Genomic DNA, 16191 nt, shown 5'->3' on the forward strand with positions numbered 1-16191 from the left:
GCGATGTTTCTAGATTAAAATCCAAGTGTTCGGAGCACAATGATGTGAGAGTAAGAACCATACTAACTCATTCATGGCTGTAGAAGACTGGGACTTCCCTTCCTCTACACTAATTCAGGTCCACTGGAATCAGATTGTCATTTACTGAGATGGAAATCATTACAGAGTAGGAAATTAGAAAAAAAAACAACCTGAAAAACAATTCATTTCCTGTTGTAAATGATCTCGTTACTCTAGAGCATACTGGGCCAAAGCAGCAATAGAGAACAGAAAATTTTACCTTATTTCCATCGGGCCCAGGAGGTCCAGAAGGACCTCGGCTTCCAATAGGACCAGAAGGACCAGCAGCACCACTTTCTCCAGGGGGCCCACGCTCCCCCTGTGAGAGAGAAAGAGAGAGAGAGAGAGAGAAATTAAACTGTTGCACTCTTCATCGCTTTCAGAGATTCCATTTTACACATCAGAGCTCTTACTTTTTAAGCCGTTGAATCCTGTTTCTGCCATTATAAAATTATAACTACTTTTCCTTAATTTCTCTACTAGCAAAATGAATGGATCTGAGGGTTGTGAAGGGGCGGGGGAGGGGGTGGGAGGTCGGGGTACCAGGTGGTGGGTATTGGAGAGGGCACAGATTGCATGGAGCACTGGGTGGGGTGCAAAAATAATGAATACTGTTATGCTGAAAATAAAAAATAAATAAAAATGAATGGAGGGGATGAGATAATCTCTAAAGTTTCATTCAGCTTTAATATTCGGGGGCTACAACTCCTAAATGTTTTTCTTCTAGAATATTCAAACTTGGAACTCGTTTTTGTTTTGTTTTTTGGTTTTGTTTTTTTGTAATAGATCCATAGGTAAAAATAAATGCCAGTTATGCATGGTACTCATAGGGAAAGACTGTGTCATTTTAGAAGAGCAATGCTAGGTGTAGATAGGATTAGATATACTCATACCCACCCTCCCTTTTGTAATCTTATGCATTAGCAGTGTAACAGTTAAAATATTTAACAGGATATACATGTGTATGTGTGTCTGCATGTGTATATCAATCTCTCTACCTGTCAATCTACATTTGTCCCAATTGCATGTCAGCCTCACCATGACAGGGTACTCCACGGGCCAGAATATTTAACATGTATGTAGTCCACATTGCAACTGTTTCAAAGGCCCTTGTTATAATTATGGTTGGGGCAGACTCATCATTCCAGTTATTCTAATGACCACACACAAATTAAATCTATTTTTTTTAAAATAAGAGCTGATTCATGATTTCTGCTTTAGACTTTGAACATCAATGCACATTGCAAAAGTGACTTAAAATCTTAGTAAGATATTACTTTTCCTTGGCTCAGTTTGAGCCACTTTCATAAATATAACTTGTCTATATAAATTACTGAATAGAATACATATATTAGCTCATTTATGTTTCTTAGAACTGTGTGGTTTGGGGCTGCAAAATAGGAGTAATTAAATTAAAAAGTCTACTTTCAATTTAGAAATCAAATGTTCTCTACAGATTATGTTTGAGTACAGAAGAGTGTCAGGAACTTGTTGCAAGATCAGTAGCTTTTAAGAGAAAGCACTACTTATTTTAAAAATACCTTGACTGAAGTTTATGAAAGTAAATTAAATAATACTTACTCTTGGGCCAGCAGGACCAGGGAGACCAAATTCACCAGGGAGACCCTAGGCAGAATATGATATAGAAATAAATCATGAAATGTATCTATGTTCTTGAAATCCATTTAGGATTAAGATATTTAGATAGCTTTTGAAATAGCTAAACGAAGCCAGCTAGGCTCTAGCTCCCTGAGTGTGTAAAAGTACAGCGCTATTAGGAACAAGAGAATTTTCAATTGTATACGGACAGATACAAAAAGTGAGAATTCCACTGATATCAAGGATATTTCTATGCAAGAACCTGGTATCAGAAAATTTAAGTTTCCATTACTTAGCTTATTACTTTAAAACAATTTATCTCATTTTATAATATGATAAATAATGATGAACAATATCAGACATTGCCTATTTTTAGTTATATAACAGACTGCTTTCTTAATAGAAATGATCATATTCTGCACATTACCTAGTTAATCGTATACCCAAGTGTATCTCCTTTATTACTGACCAGCTGTCTCCTTAATGTGCCCCACTGTTGACAAAGGAGACCAGGCCACAGAATGTAACTGAATTGAGGCACATTCATCACAATTACCAGAGAAAATGACTCAGAACTCCTGCCCTGATTGTGGCTAGAAGTGTCATGTCTGAATGCCAAGAAAAACATTAAATGCAATTTTTCAGGGTCTAGTTTGGTGGAAAAGCATTGCATTTACTTTTTCACTATGGGAAAGGAAATAATTTGCATGTTAACATTACCAAGAACAAGACAAAAAGTAAGGCTATTAAGCGGAATATTCATTGATATATTTTCCTTTCATAATGCAGTGTTTCATTCAGTCTTTAAAACAAAGGAGTTGTTATTCCAAGACAGTGCAAGTAACTGGGTTTATTCTCTCCAAAGTACCAATGTAAGTAGAACACTATCATTAACATATGAAATACGAAGTTTCTTTTTGCATATTATAATTGCAGTGCAGTCCTAGGTTCCCTGGGGTGGGGGTGGGGGGAGAAGTCCCAAATTTCCGTGAGCCTGCTATCCCTTGTTCTACTCACCCTTTCTCCTGGTTTGCCAACTTCACCAGCTGTACCTGCGGGGCCAGGCAGACCCTAGATGAAAAAGACCACAAATCTCAATCTTGTGCCTCTATTCAGAGGATTTGCAAATAATTGTTTTTTTTTTTTCTGGACGCTATCTGATATCGACACGATCATGAACTATTCTAGGTTATTAAGGAGTTACACAAAAGTTTGCCTTGAAAAGGTGGACCCTTCCTTACTTCAGTTCTGTAATCGTGCTCTGTGCTGGGGGTGGGGGGCGCGGGGGAGTGCTCTGGGGATTTACAACCAGCTAGTATGAGCAAAGGCAATATTCTGTTTGTCTCTGTTGACTTACCTGGAAGCCTGGAGGACCAGCGGGACCTTGTTCACCTTTTCCACCTTGGACACCCTGAAAGTAATAATAAAGAGGGCCTAAGTAGAGATGTATGCCACCATTGCTGTCTGCCCAGACAACTTTTGCACAGGAAAAAGGAGACGGTCATTTGGGAGGACAAGCTTCGTTTGGGGCAGCAAAGGACGAGAATGGGAGAAATACTCACTTGTGGCCCAGGAGGCCCCTGAGCACCATTGTTTCCATCAGGACCTGGAGCCCCCTACAACAGGTCACAGAGAGGTACAGCATTACCTGTGAGTTTAAGAAGACTCGAAACCTCATGCATTACTTTCTCAACACGTCCCATCTTAGCATGACTCACTGTGGGTCCCCTGCCCAAATGCCAACTTTTGGTATGGCTTGTGGGAAGTCCACGGATGGAGGGCAATTTATGAAGGCCAGAGAATGCTACTAGCATCTGCATAGCTTTTTAATCATAGATTAAATAAAAATTAAATGCGCCCATAAATAATTTTTACCTACTATACATTCTGATTTGTTGGCGCTCCACTGCCTTATAAGTGTGGTCGAAAAAGAAAAAAGATATTCTGGGACTATAAAAGGGTCTTTGGGGATGCCATTTTGCAAAGACAAGGACAGAATTCTATCAGATGGCCTCAGAGGACAGGTGTTTCCAGAGGGAAAGCTACGTGTGGGCAGATATGCAAAGTCAGCACCTACCCGTGCACCAGCAAGGCCAGCGTGACCTTTCTCACCGGGTTTGCCAGGATCACCCTAGAATAAACATTTAAAAAAAAGGACACAATGTCAATTTCACCACGACAATTCTGAAAGGTCAATTTCTTGCTTGCTTTGCTTTTCTTAAGGTCCTACTCTTTGAATTCTGTCCCCTAGGGCACGTCCCACCATCTCACAACTCCAAGTGCAATGAGGCGCACCTACGTCCCCAGGGGCGCAAGCTCCGGAGGCAGATCCCCATCAGGTGTGCATTGGTAGCCTGGAGAGCGGCTGCCACTACGCTAAGGGGCTTGCAGTGTTCTTGTGCTGAAAGGGATGCCCCGCCCTTGAGGTGGAGTGGACTGACGGCAGCGGGGAACCCAGGATTTGGTGAACGTGCGGAGGAAAGAGGGTGTGGTGTGCTTACGGTGGGGCCTTTGGGTCCAGGGAATCCGATGTTGCCAGGCTCTCCTCTTGCTCCAGCTGGGCCGATCGGTCCCGGCCTGCCATCAATACCAGGGAGGCCCTGAAAGCAGAGTTTATTTAAAGTTCACTCAGCATCGACTGGAGTCTCCCGACCTCAAGCCGGGGATGCTCCCGTAGGAAGAAACAGAATCATCCTCGGAACACACAGAGCTTCCTGGTATAAAGTGTCAATGAAATATGAATCCATTTTCCTTTTCTAAATAGGATGTCAGTACACACACAGCCAAGTCAATCTCAGATGTACCCAATTCCCTCCTTCCCTCCCTTTCCAGACCCTCGTCACCCTCTTCAATTTTCCCTGCCATGTTTTTTTCTTTCCCTTCCCTCCTTCCCGTCCGGCGTTCATCTGGACTCCATAATTACAATCTATTACTTTGCGTTCCCAGATGATGTATGTGGCTGATATTTATTTTCAGTGTGTTCATGTATAAATAAGCCGCAGAATAGACTTGATAAGAGTGCAAGAAGTGTCCTTGAAAATATAATGGAAAATGAGCAGTTCTTACCATGGGACCTTCTTTACCAGCTGGGCCAATATTTCCAGGGGCACCAGGAAAACCCTATAAAGTAAATGAGGATGCTTTCATGTCGGCACTTCAACTTACATACTCGAGGCTCCAATTTATGAAAAGCTCACAAAAGCGCTTCCCCTCACCCCACCCCCGACTTTTCGTTTGTTGCCTAGGGTAAACCATTAGGGGTATTAGCCACTAGCTGGGAGGTATGAAAAGAGCTCTGAATCTTTCTTCTCTCTGTTTTTTTTTTTTTTTTTTTAATATATATATATATATACCTTTCCTTTCTTTGGAGTTTAGTGCAACGGATTCATTTATGGAGATCTCAAGAAACTGGGAAGCAACATACTATATAGGCAAAGTGTTCTTTACCCCATAGTAGAAAAACAAATACTTTCAGCAAGCAATTTTCAAAGTGGATTTTTTTATTGCTACATTTGGTGTCTTTATTACTTGTTTATGGTACAATTACAGATGATATTCATCCATAAGAGATAATGGAGGCAAAAAAAAAATCACTCTATTGCTATGGATTAGAGTGTCTACGAATCTAAAGGTCATTTCTCCATGGCTAGTGTGATGCTGAATACATTAAAGCATTTTGTGATTGCTGGAAAAATGATTTCACTTATGAATCTAATACACTGATAATGTATAGTCCTAATACGTTTCATGGACACCTTATATAAAACTCACAAATTGAGATAAAAGATTCATGCTGATAGGAGAACCAACCTAATTTGGGTATATTAAAATAAATCTATTCTTCAAAAACCTCACAACCATTGGATCAAGTAATAAATAAGAAATTGATGAACTAACCAAATACGTAAAAATATCTCTGGGCTTTGATAAAGTTAAATTAAAAATGCAACCATCAGCAAATCTACTAACAGATTTACTTTGGATGATTCTTTTTTTTTTTTTTTTGTCTTCTAATATTAATCATTTCTTTCAAAAAGGAAGCAGTGCGAGGTATGACTTGCTCCAAATCAATCTGAAACTTACTCGGGGTCCCATGAGGCCAGGCTCTCCAGGGCGACCAGAATCTCCATTGGGACCTCGGACACCAGCAGGGCCGGTTGCACCACGAGGGCCGGGAGGACCCTATTCAACAGAAGGGAGAGGGGAGGATGCTAAATCGAATGACAGCCCCATCAAAAGAAGCATCGGATTCCTTCCCCGGGAGTGAGTAATGGACAGCTTACCATGACACCAGCTCTGCCATCAGCTCCAGGAAGACCACGGGAACCAGGACTTCCCTGTAAGAAAGTACATTAAACAGGAAGGATTGGGAAAAACCCCTGAATCCCATAGGGCAGCGTTTACTGAGACATGGCTTGCATGCAAGAAATCTTGATGCCCTGAAGGGAGAGATACAAACAAAAAAACCAAGCCAGAAAACTTCACCCAAACCTCAAAGGAATGCGTAGAGGAGGCATTCTACAAAAGTAGGTCAGCATTGTTTCCAGACCAAACTGAGAGTCACTGATTTAATAAAGGAGATGGAAAGCAGATGCTCCCCTTGTCTAGAAAATGCATTCAGTGGTTCTGACCAATTCCCAATGAAAGGGTGTCCTCAGATCCCTCTGATATGTCAGGGTGTCAAGAGCATCTGGAACCTACTCTCAGCCCAGGGGGTCCAGAGGGGCCAGCGGATCCAGCTTCACCATTGGGGCCTCTCTTTCCTTCTTCACCACTGGGACCAGGGGGACCTTGGGGCCCAGCAGAACCCTGTTTCATGAGAAAAGCAAAAGAGGAGAGAATAGGAAAAATCATTTTTATGTCATATATAGCCAGAGAAAAAGTAATCATTTTTTTTAAAGTAAAAGTAGGACTTTTTAGATCAAACAAGTAATAAATCCATAAAATTCGATCATAGAACTACTTACAGGTTCACCCTTGTTGCCACTCTCTCCTTTGGAACCAGCTGGACCAGGTTCACCCTAGAGTTCAATACAAAATGGCGGTCAAAGGAAAAACAGGTGTCACAGCTCTCTCACAGACAAACATCTTGGAATATTTATGGATCAAGATAAAGAGAAATGTGTGTCCAGGTTCACATTCAAATAGCTGACAGGGGACTGGCTTCACTGAACAGACAAGAGCAATATAGAAATCTACCTCACTGACCTCTGGGGAGTGTTCCAGGATAGCAGGAGGGGTATGTGTGGGAGAGAGAGAGACACACAGACACATAGATGGACCAGACATGTACAGGCACTCTCACAGAAGTAATACACACTAAAAATGCTCAGGAAAGAAAAAAACAAAAATGTGAAGACCACAAGAAGTTGAGATGGTGACAAAATGACAGCTGAGTCGGCCTTTCAAGATGATGGGAGCTGCAGCCATGACCACTTACCACTAGTCCCCTGGCTCCAGTAGCACCAGCAGCGCCAACAGGGCCGGGAATTCCACGGGGTCCAGGGAGACCGGGAGCGCCAGCAACACCGGGCAGGCCCTGTGGAGACAATGTGGCGTGGTGGGTCCTGAGGTGCTGGGCAGACCAGGGGGTGTGCGCCCAAGTGTGCCTAAAAGCACAGTGGCCCAGGGTGGCCAGATACTCACAGCAGCTCCTTTAGCACCAGTCAGGCCATTGGCTCCAGGGTTGCCCTGTGAGGAAGAAGAGAAGAGGAGGTCATCAGTCAATGGGAGTGTTTCTGTTCTTTGACCCCACCTTCACTCCTTTTGCCTGCTTCCACTCCATGAGGCTGATGATGGTGGCTACTTACAGGAGGTCCAACGGGGCCGGAGACACCTGGAAGACCCACTTCACCACGGGGACCCGCGGGACCAGCAGGACCAGGGTTACCAACTGGTCCGAGTTCACCCTAAAAGAGGGAATGACACCAAGGCATTGGTCTGCAGATCATTAAACAGCGTATCTCCGTTTTTAAGCCCCCAAGTTCCACGAACTTTCTTCAGAACTGCAATTATTTCCCTCATCTCATTTGGTACCATAGATTTGGACTGGGGTTCCTATTTTCCTGGCCTTGTTCTGCCATCTTGGTTACCTACCATCTTCACCTACCTCTGTCTCTCTGTGATAGACACTCTGGTTCTCAGCTAGTCAGTCCTCAGTAGTTTGGGAATATATCCCAGAGGGGTCCCATAAAATAATGTTCTTTGTTGGCTTCTGTATCTATGTTCCTGAGCTCAAGTACAGAGACATGATCCACATCAAGCTTTAAGTGAGAAAACGGGTCATTCTACATCCATTCTGAAAGGGGCGCTCATTAAGCTCTCTGTGGTGTAACTTCCTATCTGCAAATATAGGGCCTGTCTTTCACATCACAGTAAGAAATGGATCAAGGTAATGACAATGGTTGGCAGTGTTTTTACCTTGGGGCCAGGAGCACCAGGGAAGCCTGGAGGGCCAGCAGACCCAATAGGACCCTGAAACCGAAGTAGAATATGGTAAGAAACTGCTTCCCAGCAAGTTAACAACACAACAAGACCAGAAAATTAAAGTGGCTTAGAGTGGCTTGATCATATTTAATACTGGCAAAGAGAAAATGGACAGTCTGTTGCCATTAATACCAAAGGGGATACATTCAAGGTATCCAAGGGGAGGTAGATTTTACTTTATGAAGCAATGAAGAGCCCTGGAGACCACAGTACTTATAAATAGAACCTTTGAGAAACCACATAGAACATTTGGTAAGATGTCTAAAATGGTATTATTTTTACAAATTAATAAAGATATTTTCCATCCCAAATTCTCAACCCTTCCCAAATTCTTCAGTGTCAAAACTTACAGCAGGACCCACAGGACCCACACTTCCATCACTTCCACGGGCACCCTATGAAGAAAATAAGGAAGACAAAGTCAGAGGAAAGTTCAGTGGCCGTTATTAGAACAATTTTTAAAAGGATAAGGGACAAAAACGGAAGCACTCACAGCTGGACCAGGGGCACCGACACGTCCTCTCTCGCCAGGAAGCCCACGGGCTCCCTAGAAGCAGAAATATTTTCAATGAAATCCACAATGCTAATTTAAAAAATGTCACAGGCATCATTTGCTTTGTCCAATTTCCAACATGCGCAAGAATCCACTAGAAATAAATAGGTCTTGTTCTAATTCCAACTAAAAGGTAATGGATTTCAATTAAGTATGCAGAAGGTTATTAGAAACATATCAAAGAGTACAATGCCGAGGGAAATGGTAATTAGCAAAAACATGAAAGAAGTTCCAGCTTACACAGAGGATATATATTTAGATTTACAATCAAGTCATCGATACTTACTGTTTGACCTGGTGTTCCATTTTCACCAGGGGCACCGGGTTCACCCTATGTGGAAAAGAAGGATTGAGGTTTTGTTCATTTCAGGGTATCAGTTTGGTTTTTTTTTTTTTTTTCCCCCTGATTGGGTCATTTTTACCCTATTATTTTTTTTATTATTATTTTTAAAAATTTTAATTTATTTGACAGAGATCACAAGTAGGCAGGGAGGCAGGCAGAGAGAGAGGGGGAAGCAGGCTCCCTGCTAAGCAGAGAGCCCGATGCAGGGCTCAATCCCAGGACCCTGAGATCATGACCTGAGCCAAAGGCAGAGGCTTAACCCACTGAGCCACCCAGGTACCCCTACCCTATTATTTTAATTTGAACCATTTATATATTTTGTAACATTTCTTACACAGATAGACTTTCTCAATTACGCCAATCCATAAAATTTTAAATTTCTAAAATATGCGTTTTTAATATAGATAATAGCAGATACCAGAGTACTAGGGAGATGTGGTCATTTGAGGATTATGTAACCCAGCTCTAATATTCCCCCTTAGATTTTGGGTATCATTTTGACTAGGCTTATGTATCAGGAATGATATCATAAAAAGAGATGGCAGAGAATAAATTGCTTTCAAAAGAACCGTATTTACCCTTTTTAAAGTTATTCTTAACAGTCAGTATTTTCATTTTTGTAAAATATGCATGGAAATTTAAAGCTTTGTAATATTTTTCAAAGCTGTCTTATTTATTCCCAACCAATATTCTTATCTTGAGTAAAAACCATGGTACCGGCAGGGGAGGGGGAGCAGTCATTTAAAAAATGGCACATGTGAAGGAACTTTGTTACTAAGGAATCTGATTCGGGTCTAGAAGAAACAGATTTCACAGACCCTTTCGGAACCATTCATTTCTAGGCTTCTATGTCAAGTGTATTCTTTGGGAATAAGCACAAAGTTGTTCTTTGAGAGTCAGAACTTCTAGTCTCTGTCCTCCTAACTGCTAGATGTGTGACTCTGGACAAGTCACTCATTCTCTCTGTGCCTCAGTTTCCCTCATGTGCAAAATGAGCTCCTTTCGATGCTAACATTTTATGATGCTGGGACTAGTAGGCTGAGCTATTACATTAGGCTCTAGGGAGAATGAGTTTGACCTTATCCATTTGTGTGGCAGCTGGAAAGTTAGAATAGATTCTCCATATTCATGTTCATTTCTAGTCCCGCTAGTATTCGTTACTCATTAATTTGTAATTACGTTGGTATTCACTTTAATATCACATTATCTCCTTAATAGGAGAGAGAACATTTTATAGTTGAAAATGCTGTCAGAGAAGAGCCTAGCCAAGAGATAACACACTTCTGAGACTTTAATTACCTAATTAAAAATTTTTTGAGTGTGCACAGATAAATCACAGGAAAGAGGTTGAAAAGTGTATTGTGACATGAATGTACCTATCTAATTAGTGCATGGCAAAGGAGAATTTACAGTTTAAAATAACATAGCGTTCCAGTATCTGATTATATGTTTATTTACTTTTATTTTGGCTACAGAGATCAGCTGAAATTGGAGGATAGGAAATGAAGGAAGAAACTATTGACATTATTTTTATCTCAACTGTTTAACAGCTATTGAATTAAAGAAATGGTATTAATAATTGGACTTTTGTCACAGAATCCCATAGCCTCACCACTGAGGCTCTGAAGTACTGAAGAGGAAATAAGATATTCTTTGGAATACGAGTAGTCTTCACTAAAAATATCCCTTCTGATGGTCATGGGGAATTTAAGTCAATTTAAAACAACCACAACAACCATGTTCTGGCTTAGTATTTACCTTCACACCTGGAGCGCCGGGCTGTCCCTTCAATCCATCCAGACCATTGTGTCCCTGAAATGCAAATCCCTTATTATTAAAATGCCATTCCATCACCGTGCTTGGTCAAATCCTGCCCTCCCCCAGGGATGACCCCTTCTGTGCAAGGGGTCCAGCCAGCCAGGCCAGGCAGCTGCAAGGGGCAGACTTGCTCCACTGCCCCAGGTAAGCTTCCTCTCTGCACTTGGATGGGAGGGAAACAGAATTAGATGCTCTCTCACAGCCTCTCCCTCTTAAATAATTTTTACCATTTTCAGATGGTTTTAAGTACCTCTTCAAGTCGTACGCCTTTTAGACAATTTTCTCTGTAGGGATCCTCATTTCTTGGAAGCTGGGAGCACACTGAGAAAAGTGCATCCCACCATACTTTTCAGCCATCTGAACTCTTCTCTAACTCTCTTTTCTCTGGCGAATTCCAGGAATTTGGAAGCAAGTATGTGTCACCCAGGAGTTTAAATATAGTCGAGGCTGTTCCTAAAAGCATGTACTCTCTGGGTAAAGAATGTGCTCACCCGAATGCCCTTGAAGCCAGGAAGTCCAGGGGTCCCAGGGAAACCACGAGCACCCTTAAAAGCAAACACAGAAGAGAACAAGTCATGTTTTCATTCTAAATTAGAAAACAATGATTTCTTCCCTCCAAAGTATTTCTTCCCATTGAAGTTCAAACTTGGACTAGGTTCAAGACTAGGATATTTTAAGCGCATCCACTTGCTCTCACTCGAGTAACGCTAGGCTGTTTGAACAAAACAGGGTTTTAGCTTAGGGCAAGCTTGCCGTCATTAAAACGACATCCCTCGCACTAACAAACACTGTATGCATTCTTGACTGGGCTCCCTGCTTGGTCAGTGAGTGGTACAAGCAATCCAACATCTAGGTGACCGTTTAGACGGATACCGGTTTTACCAGCCACCTGGCACGGGAGACGCCTCTGACGTCTGGGCTGGAGACCCCGGGATAAAAAGCTTACCTGTGGTCCAACAACTCCTCTCTCACCAGGTCGTCCAGGTTTTCCAGGGTGACCCTACAACATGAAAGCATCGTAGGGTCAGCCTTTTCTTGCTAAGCGGTCAAAGTTGGAACATCTTGGTTTTAAAGATGAGGGGAAAAGGCATTCTACAAAGATGTGGGTCCGAATACATACTTAATGGACAATGAATTTCCCAAAATACAAACAAAGATTTCATTAAAATAACATCTTCCACAAGGGTGAGTTATGTCGGGCATATCCAGCTTTTGGCAGAATACTTCATTTGAATCCAGAAAGTCTTGTCGAGGAGGGAGTGTTTAAATGGCATTTTGGAAATGCTTATGAGTGAATATACTCACATCCTCCCCAGCCTTGCCAGGAGGCCCAGGTGGACCTCGAGCACCCGCAGGACCCTGAAGAAAACAGGAGACCAATCATTTCGTTGAGGTTGTATTAATAAACATCTTGAAGAAACATAATCTACCACAACGGGCGAAAATGTACTCACAGTTTGACCAGGTTCACCGGGCTCACCAGCAGGTCCTTGGAAACCTTGGGGGCCCTAAAAGAAACCAGGACGTCATACTCCACACATCTCTTTAATTCTGGCTTTTTCCATAAGAAAAGGTTACCAGCTGTGGGTTACTTACAGGAGCGCCAGATGCACCAGGTGGCCCTCGAGGTCCCATCAAGCCCTAGAAAGAGGACAAGTCTTAGCACTGAGAAGTTATGGAGGCTTTGGTTCGAGTTGGAGAGCACTGGCATAGTAGTGCCACCGACGTTTTGTGATAGACAAACAGGACTGTCCTGGTTTTATTTCCGTTTTTGTTTCTGCCAGGGAGGCTCTTACAGACCAACATTTCCTCTACTATTTCTCTGTCTTTGCTTCTGCCTTTTCTCCTACCCAAATCAGCAGAACCCAATTGGGTGGGTGGATACAGGTTCCTTAAATTTGCAGACAACTGGGCTGATTGAGATTGTTCTAAAGCAATGAATTGGAATCATGTGCACAGTATGGAATATACAACCGCCTTCTGGGCCGTGGGTGAAGCATTTCCATTCGGAGGGCCTCGATCATAGGTCATCTCCCCCTGTCATATTTAGCGAAGAAATTGATATTTTTTCTTTCTTGCCTCAAGGGGCATCAATTGAAAAGGATCAACAGTCCTTCTTAATGATTAGAGGGAGGTTTGTTATGTAACCTTATAGCTCCTTTTAGGGCTGCTGGGGACTGATGAAAATGTCAGACCCAAGCTGAGGTAGTGAGGGGTGAAGGAAAAATGAAACATTATTGAAATATCCTCCTAGAAGGTTCTAATGTTATTACTGAAAATGTGGCCCACACCCACAGCAGATGCTCCTTCCTTTTGTTTTTCCTTCTGTCACAGGCAAGTAGAGCGAGACAGTGTTACTAGTTTGTGAGTTAAATCCACATTCTTGACTCCCCTTTGCAGTAAGCAGGTCTGTGCAAGATCTCTTGTAGGGGCCAGCTCCTTCATGCTGAAAATATTGCATAGGCAAGTCTAGGGTAATTTGTTCATGACACATCAACCATGGGGACTCTGCAGGCAAGTTTGCCCCACGGTATTAATGCCTAGAGTGAAATAATATGGATTTTATTAAAAAGCAGCTCATCTTAATTATAAGAATTATTTGTTTGGTTTTAGAAATTGCTTCCACATTAAAAGAAACTGTCACTTTTCAATCAAAATAATTTTTTAGGTATACATTAAAAATAATTTTCTTTGACACCATGAATTTTTAATTATATTTATTCATTTTTCCGCATATTTGCAACAATTTCATTTACATAAAAGGTAGTTTATTTTGTGGAGGCTGTGAGACGGACTATGATTACTCATTAATTCAGAGAAGAACCCTGTGGGGTTTTAGAGTTATTGATTTTCCAACATGGAAAATTATTTTAATACTTTATTGCTGCCTATCTTTCTTATTTGTGAACCACATATCTGCATATCTGTTGATTACATATATCTGTGACTGTGTGGGGATGGTGCAAGCTTAAATTATATTTCATTGATATTTAAAAGTAAAACACTCTGTTTTGTGCCCCCCAGAAAATGTTCCAAAGTCAGGGGAATCTGAAATCCATATTAATTTTCTGGGCTTATGTAGGCTATTTTATTTATTTTTTTTCCCCTTTAGCTTCTTCCTGAGACATAGGTACTGCTTTAAAGCTGACTAATGTTCAACATTAGCTGAAATGGCTAATTTCAAATACCCAATACAAACAAAGCCAAAGAAAATCTCTACTTCTTCATTTTAGATATGGATGTTTGAAAATTACCAGAAAAATCAGGAAATTGGAAATCATCAATTAAAGGCACATTACTTCTCAAATGAGAGTTTTAATTTACACAAAATATTATCTTGCCCCTACAGTGGATTAGCTTACTGTGGACCATTAGGTCCAGCCGACATCTTCTTTTGAAGACAGAGCACTGAATGCACTGTCCAGGTGAAATTTATACTTTATAGACCATGTTAACGTTACATTGCAGTGTTTAATTAACTGAATATTCTTAGTTCCAGCCATTTTTGCCTTTATTTTATACATACTAGTATATATTGTGCATGCTCATATTATTTTTTTTCTAACACATCTTATTTTTTTTTTAATATAATTTTTTATTTTTTATAAACATATATTTTTATCCCCAGGGGTACAGGTCTGTGAATCGCCAGGTTTACACACTTCACAGCACTCACCAAAGCACATACCCTCCCCAATGTCCATAATCCCACCCCCTTCTCCCAACCCCCTCCCCCCAGCAACCCTCAGTTTGTTTTGTGAGATTAAGAGTCATTTATGGTTTGTCTCCCTCCCAATCCCATCTTCTTTCATTTATTCTTCTCGTACCCACTTAAGCCCCCATGTTGCATCACCACTTCCTATATCAGGGAGATCATATGATAGTTGTCTTTCTCCGCTTCTAACACATCTTATTAATGCTTATTGGTCGCTTGTTAAAGATACACCATCATCATCGTAATCATGCAGGGAGCTTTTCTAGCTATTACTCAAATTATAGGATATGTTGCTTACTATTTGCGCTGAGTGATATGAATGCTAAATTACACTCTTATTCTCTTCTGTATGGATTTATAATAGACTAAAAAGGTATTAATCAAAAGGTATTAAAAGAAACATTTCTAGTACTGTTAACTCCTTGAGGGAGGGTGAGATTTTGCCATATTCATGGCTACAGCCCAACGCCCTAGTGCAAGTGCTATTCTGAAGAGCTCACTGAAGGTGTCTAATAAATAGTTGCTGAATAAGTTGATATTTTATTCAAGTACTAGATACGTGAAACACGATGTCGTTGATTATCAGATATCCTGCCTGAAGGCAAGTCCCAGTTTTGTCATTAAGCACTTCTATGGCCCTAGAAAAGTTTAAACTCTCTCGTATAGGACAAATGGGCGGGGGCATCGGGCTGGTTCAGTCGGTTAAGCATCCGACTCTTGGTTTCAGTTCAGGTCAAGACCTCAAGGTCCTGGGACTGAGCCCCGCATTGGGCTCCATGCTCAGCCCAGAATCTGCTTGTCCCTCTCCCTCTGCTCTTCCGTTACCCACTCAAATACATATATAAAGAAAGAAATCAATATTTTTTTAAAAAATGGGCTGGACTAGAACTTGCTATTCCTTTCCAGCAAGTTTATAGAACTTAATAGCTCTGCATCTCTACAGGTTGCTTAAGATTCTGAGCAATGTTAAAGGATATAAAAAAATTAATCAGAGTGATCACTCTTTCAAATTAAATTGATTTATCTAAGTTATAGTTACGATGTCCAGAGATTATTTACACACTGGACACATGTTTGTAGAGAAAATTCAACCCCCAGATCTAGAGTCTTGTAGATCTGAATACAAAAGGACTTGTTGCCTTTATCTGATCTAAGTATTGAGTGTTAACCTAAGGTAGTTAAGGAAATGGCAATGTGAAATTTTTTACAAAGAAACAAATTCTCTATTCAGTAATTTTTTTCGCTGAGATTAAAAAGAGGGAAGCATACCATTGGTCCAGGTCCAAGGCCAACTCCTTTTCCAGGATCATACTGAGCCGCAAATATCTAGAGAGGGAAAAACACATTATATAAAAATTACCAGCTCTGTAGTTCATTTTCTCATCTTACTTGTACAGATTTTTATGTTGTTATTTAAAAAAGGGAGTGATATTTTTATAAACTTAATAGTTTATAATTCCATATTGAGCTAACTTCCTAAAAAGTCAGGAGAGAATGTAAGTTTAAAATGGAGTCCCCAGGGGCGCCTGGGTGGCTCAGTGGGTTAAAGCCTCTACCTTCGGCTCAGGTCATGATCCCAGGGTCCTGGGATCGAGCCCCACATCGGGCTCTCTGCTC

At 41.2% G+C, this 16191-nt stretch overlaps 1 protein-coding gene across 2 annotated transcripts in view; it reads right to left on the reverse strand.

Annotated features, from left to right (window-relative positions):
* COL1A2 (collagen type I alpha 2 chain) overlaps positions 1-16191 on the reverse strand; it is a gene marked incomplete at its 5' end in the record, with an annotated part of 36345 nt that overhangs the window by 13678 nt on the left and 6476 nt on the right. For both annotated transcript variants that reach the window (XM_082693621.1, XM_082693622.1), the window contains 26 exons: positions 281-379; positions 1642-1686; positions 2677-2730; positions 3017-3070; positions 3222-3275; positions 3737-3790; positions 4161-4259; positions 4726-4779; positions 5743-5841; positions 5943-5996; positions 6361-6468; positions 6627-6680; positions 7100-7198; positions 7306-7350; positions 7470-7568; positions 8080-8133; positions 8496-8540; positions 8639-8692; positions 8985-9029; positions 10800-10853; positions 11351-11404; positions 11806-11859; positions 12165-12218; positions 12314-12367; positions 12456-12500; positions 15844-15900. In XM_082693621.1, the coding sequence (XP_082549747.1) occupies positions 281-379; positions 1642-1686; positions 2677-2730; positions 3017-3070; positions 3222-3275; positions 3737-3790; positions 4161-4259; positions 4726-4779; positions 5743-5841; positions 5943-5996; positions 6361-6468; positions 6627-6680; positions 7100-7198; positions 7306-7350; positions 7470-7568; positions 8080-8133; positions 8496-8540; positions 8639-8692; positions 8985-9029; positions 10800-10853; positions 11351-11404; positions 11806-11859; positions 12165-12218; positions 12314-12367; positions 12456-12500; positions 15844-15846 (1587 nt within the window). The remainder of the gene's footprint in view (positions 1-280; positions 380-1641; positions 1687-2676; positions 2731-3016; positions 3071-3221; positions 3276-3736; positions 3791-4160; positions 4260-4725; positions 4780-5742; positions 5842-5942; positions 5997-6360; positions 6469-6626; positions 6681-7099; positions 7199-7305; positions 7351-7469; positions 7569-8079; positions 8134-8495; positions 8541-8638; positions 8693-8984; positions 9030-10799; positions 10854-11350; positions 11405-11805; positions 11860-12164; positions 12219-12313; positions 12368-12455; positions 12501-15843; positions 15901-16191) is intronic.

The sequence above is a fragment of the Mustela nivalis genome, assembly GCF_964662115.1.
Source record: "Mustela nivalis genome assembly, chromosome: 12".
NCBI classification, from domain to species: Eukaryota; Metazoa; Chordata; class Mammalia; order Carnivora; family Mustelidae; genus Mustela; species Mustela nivalis.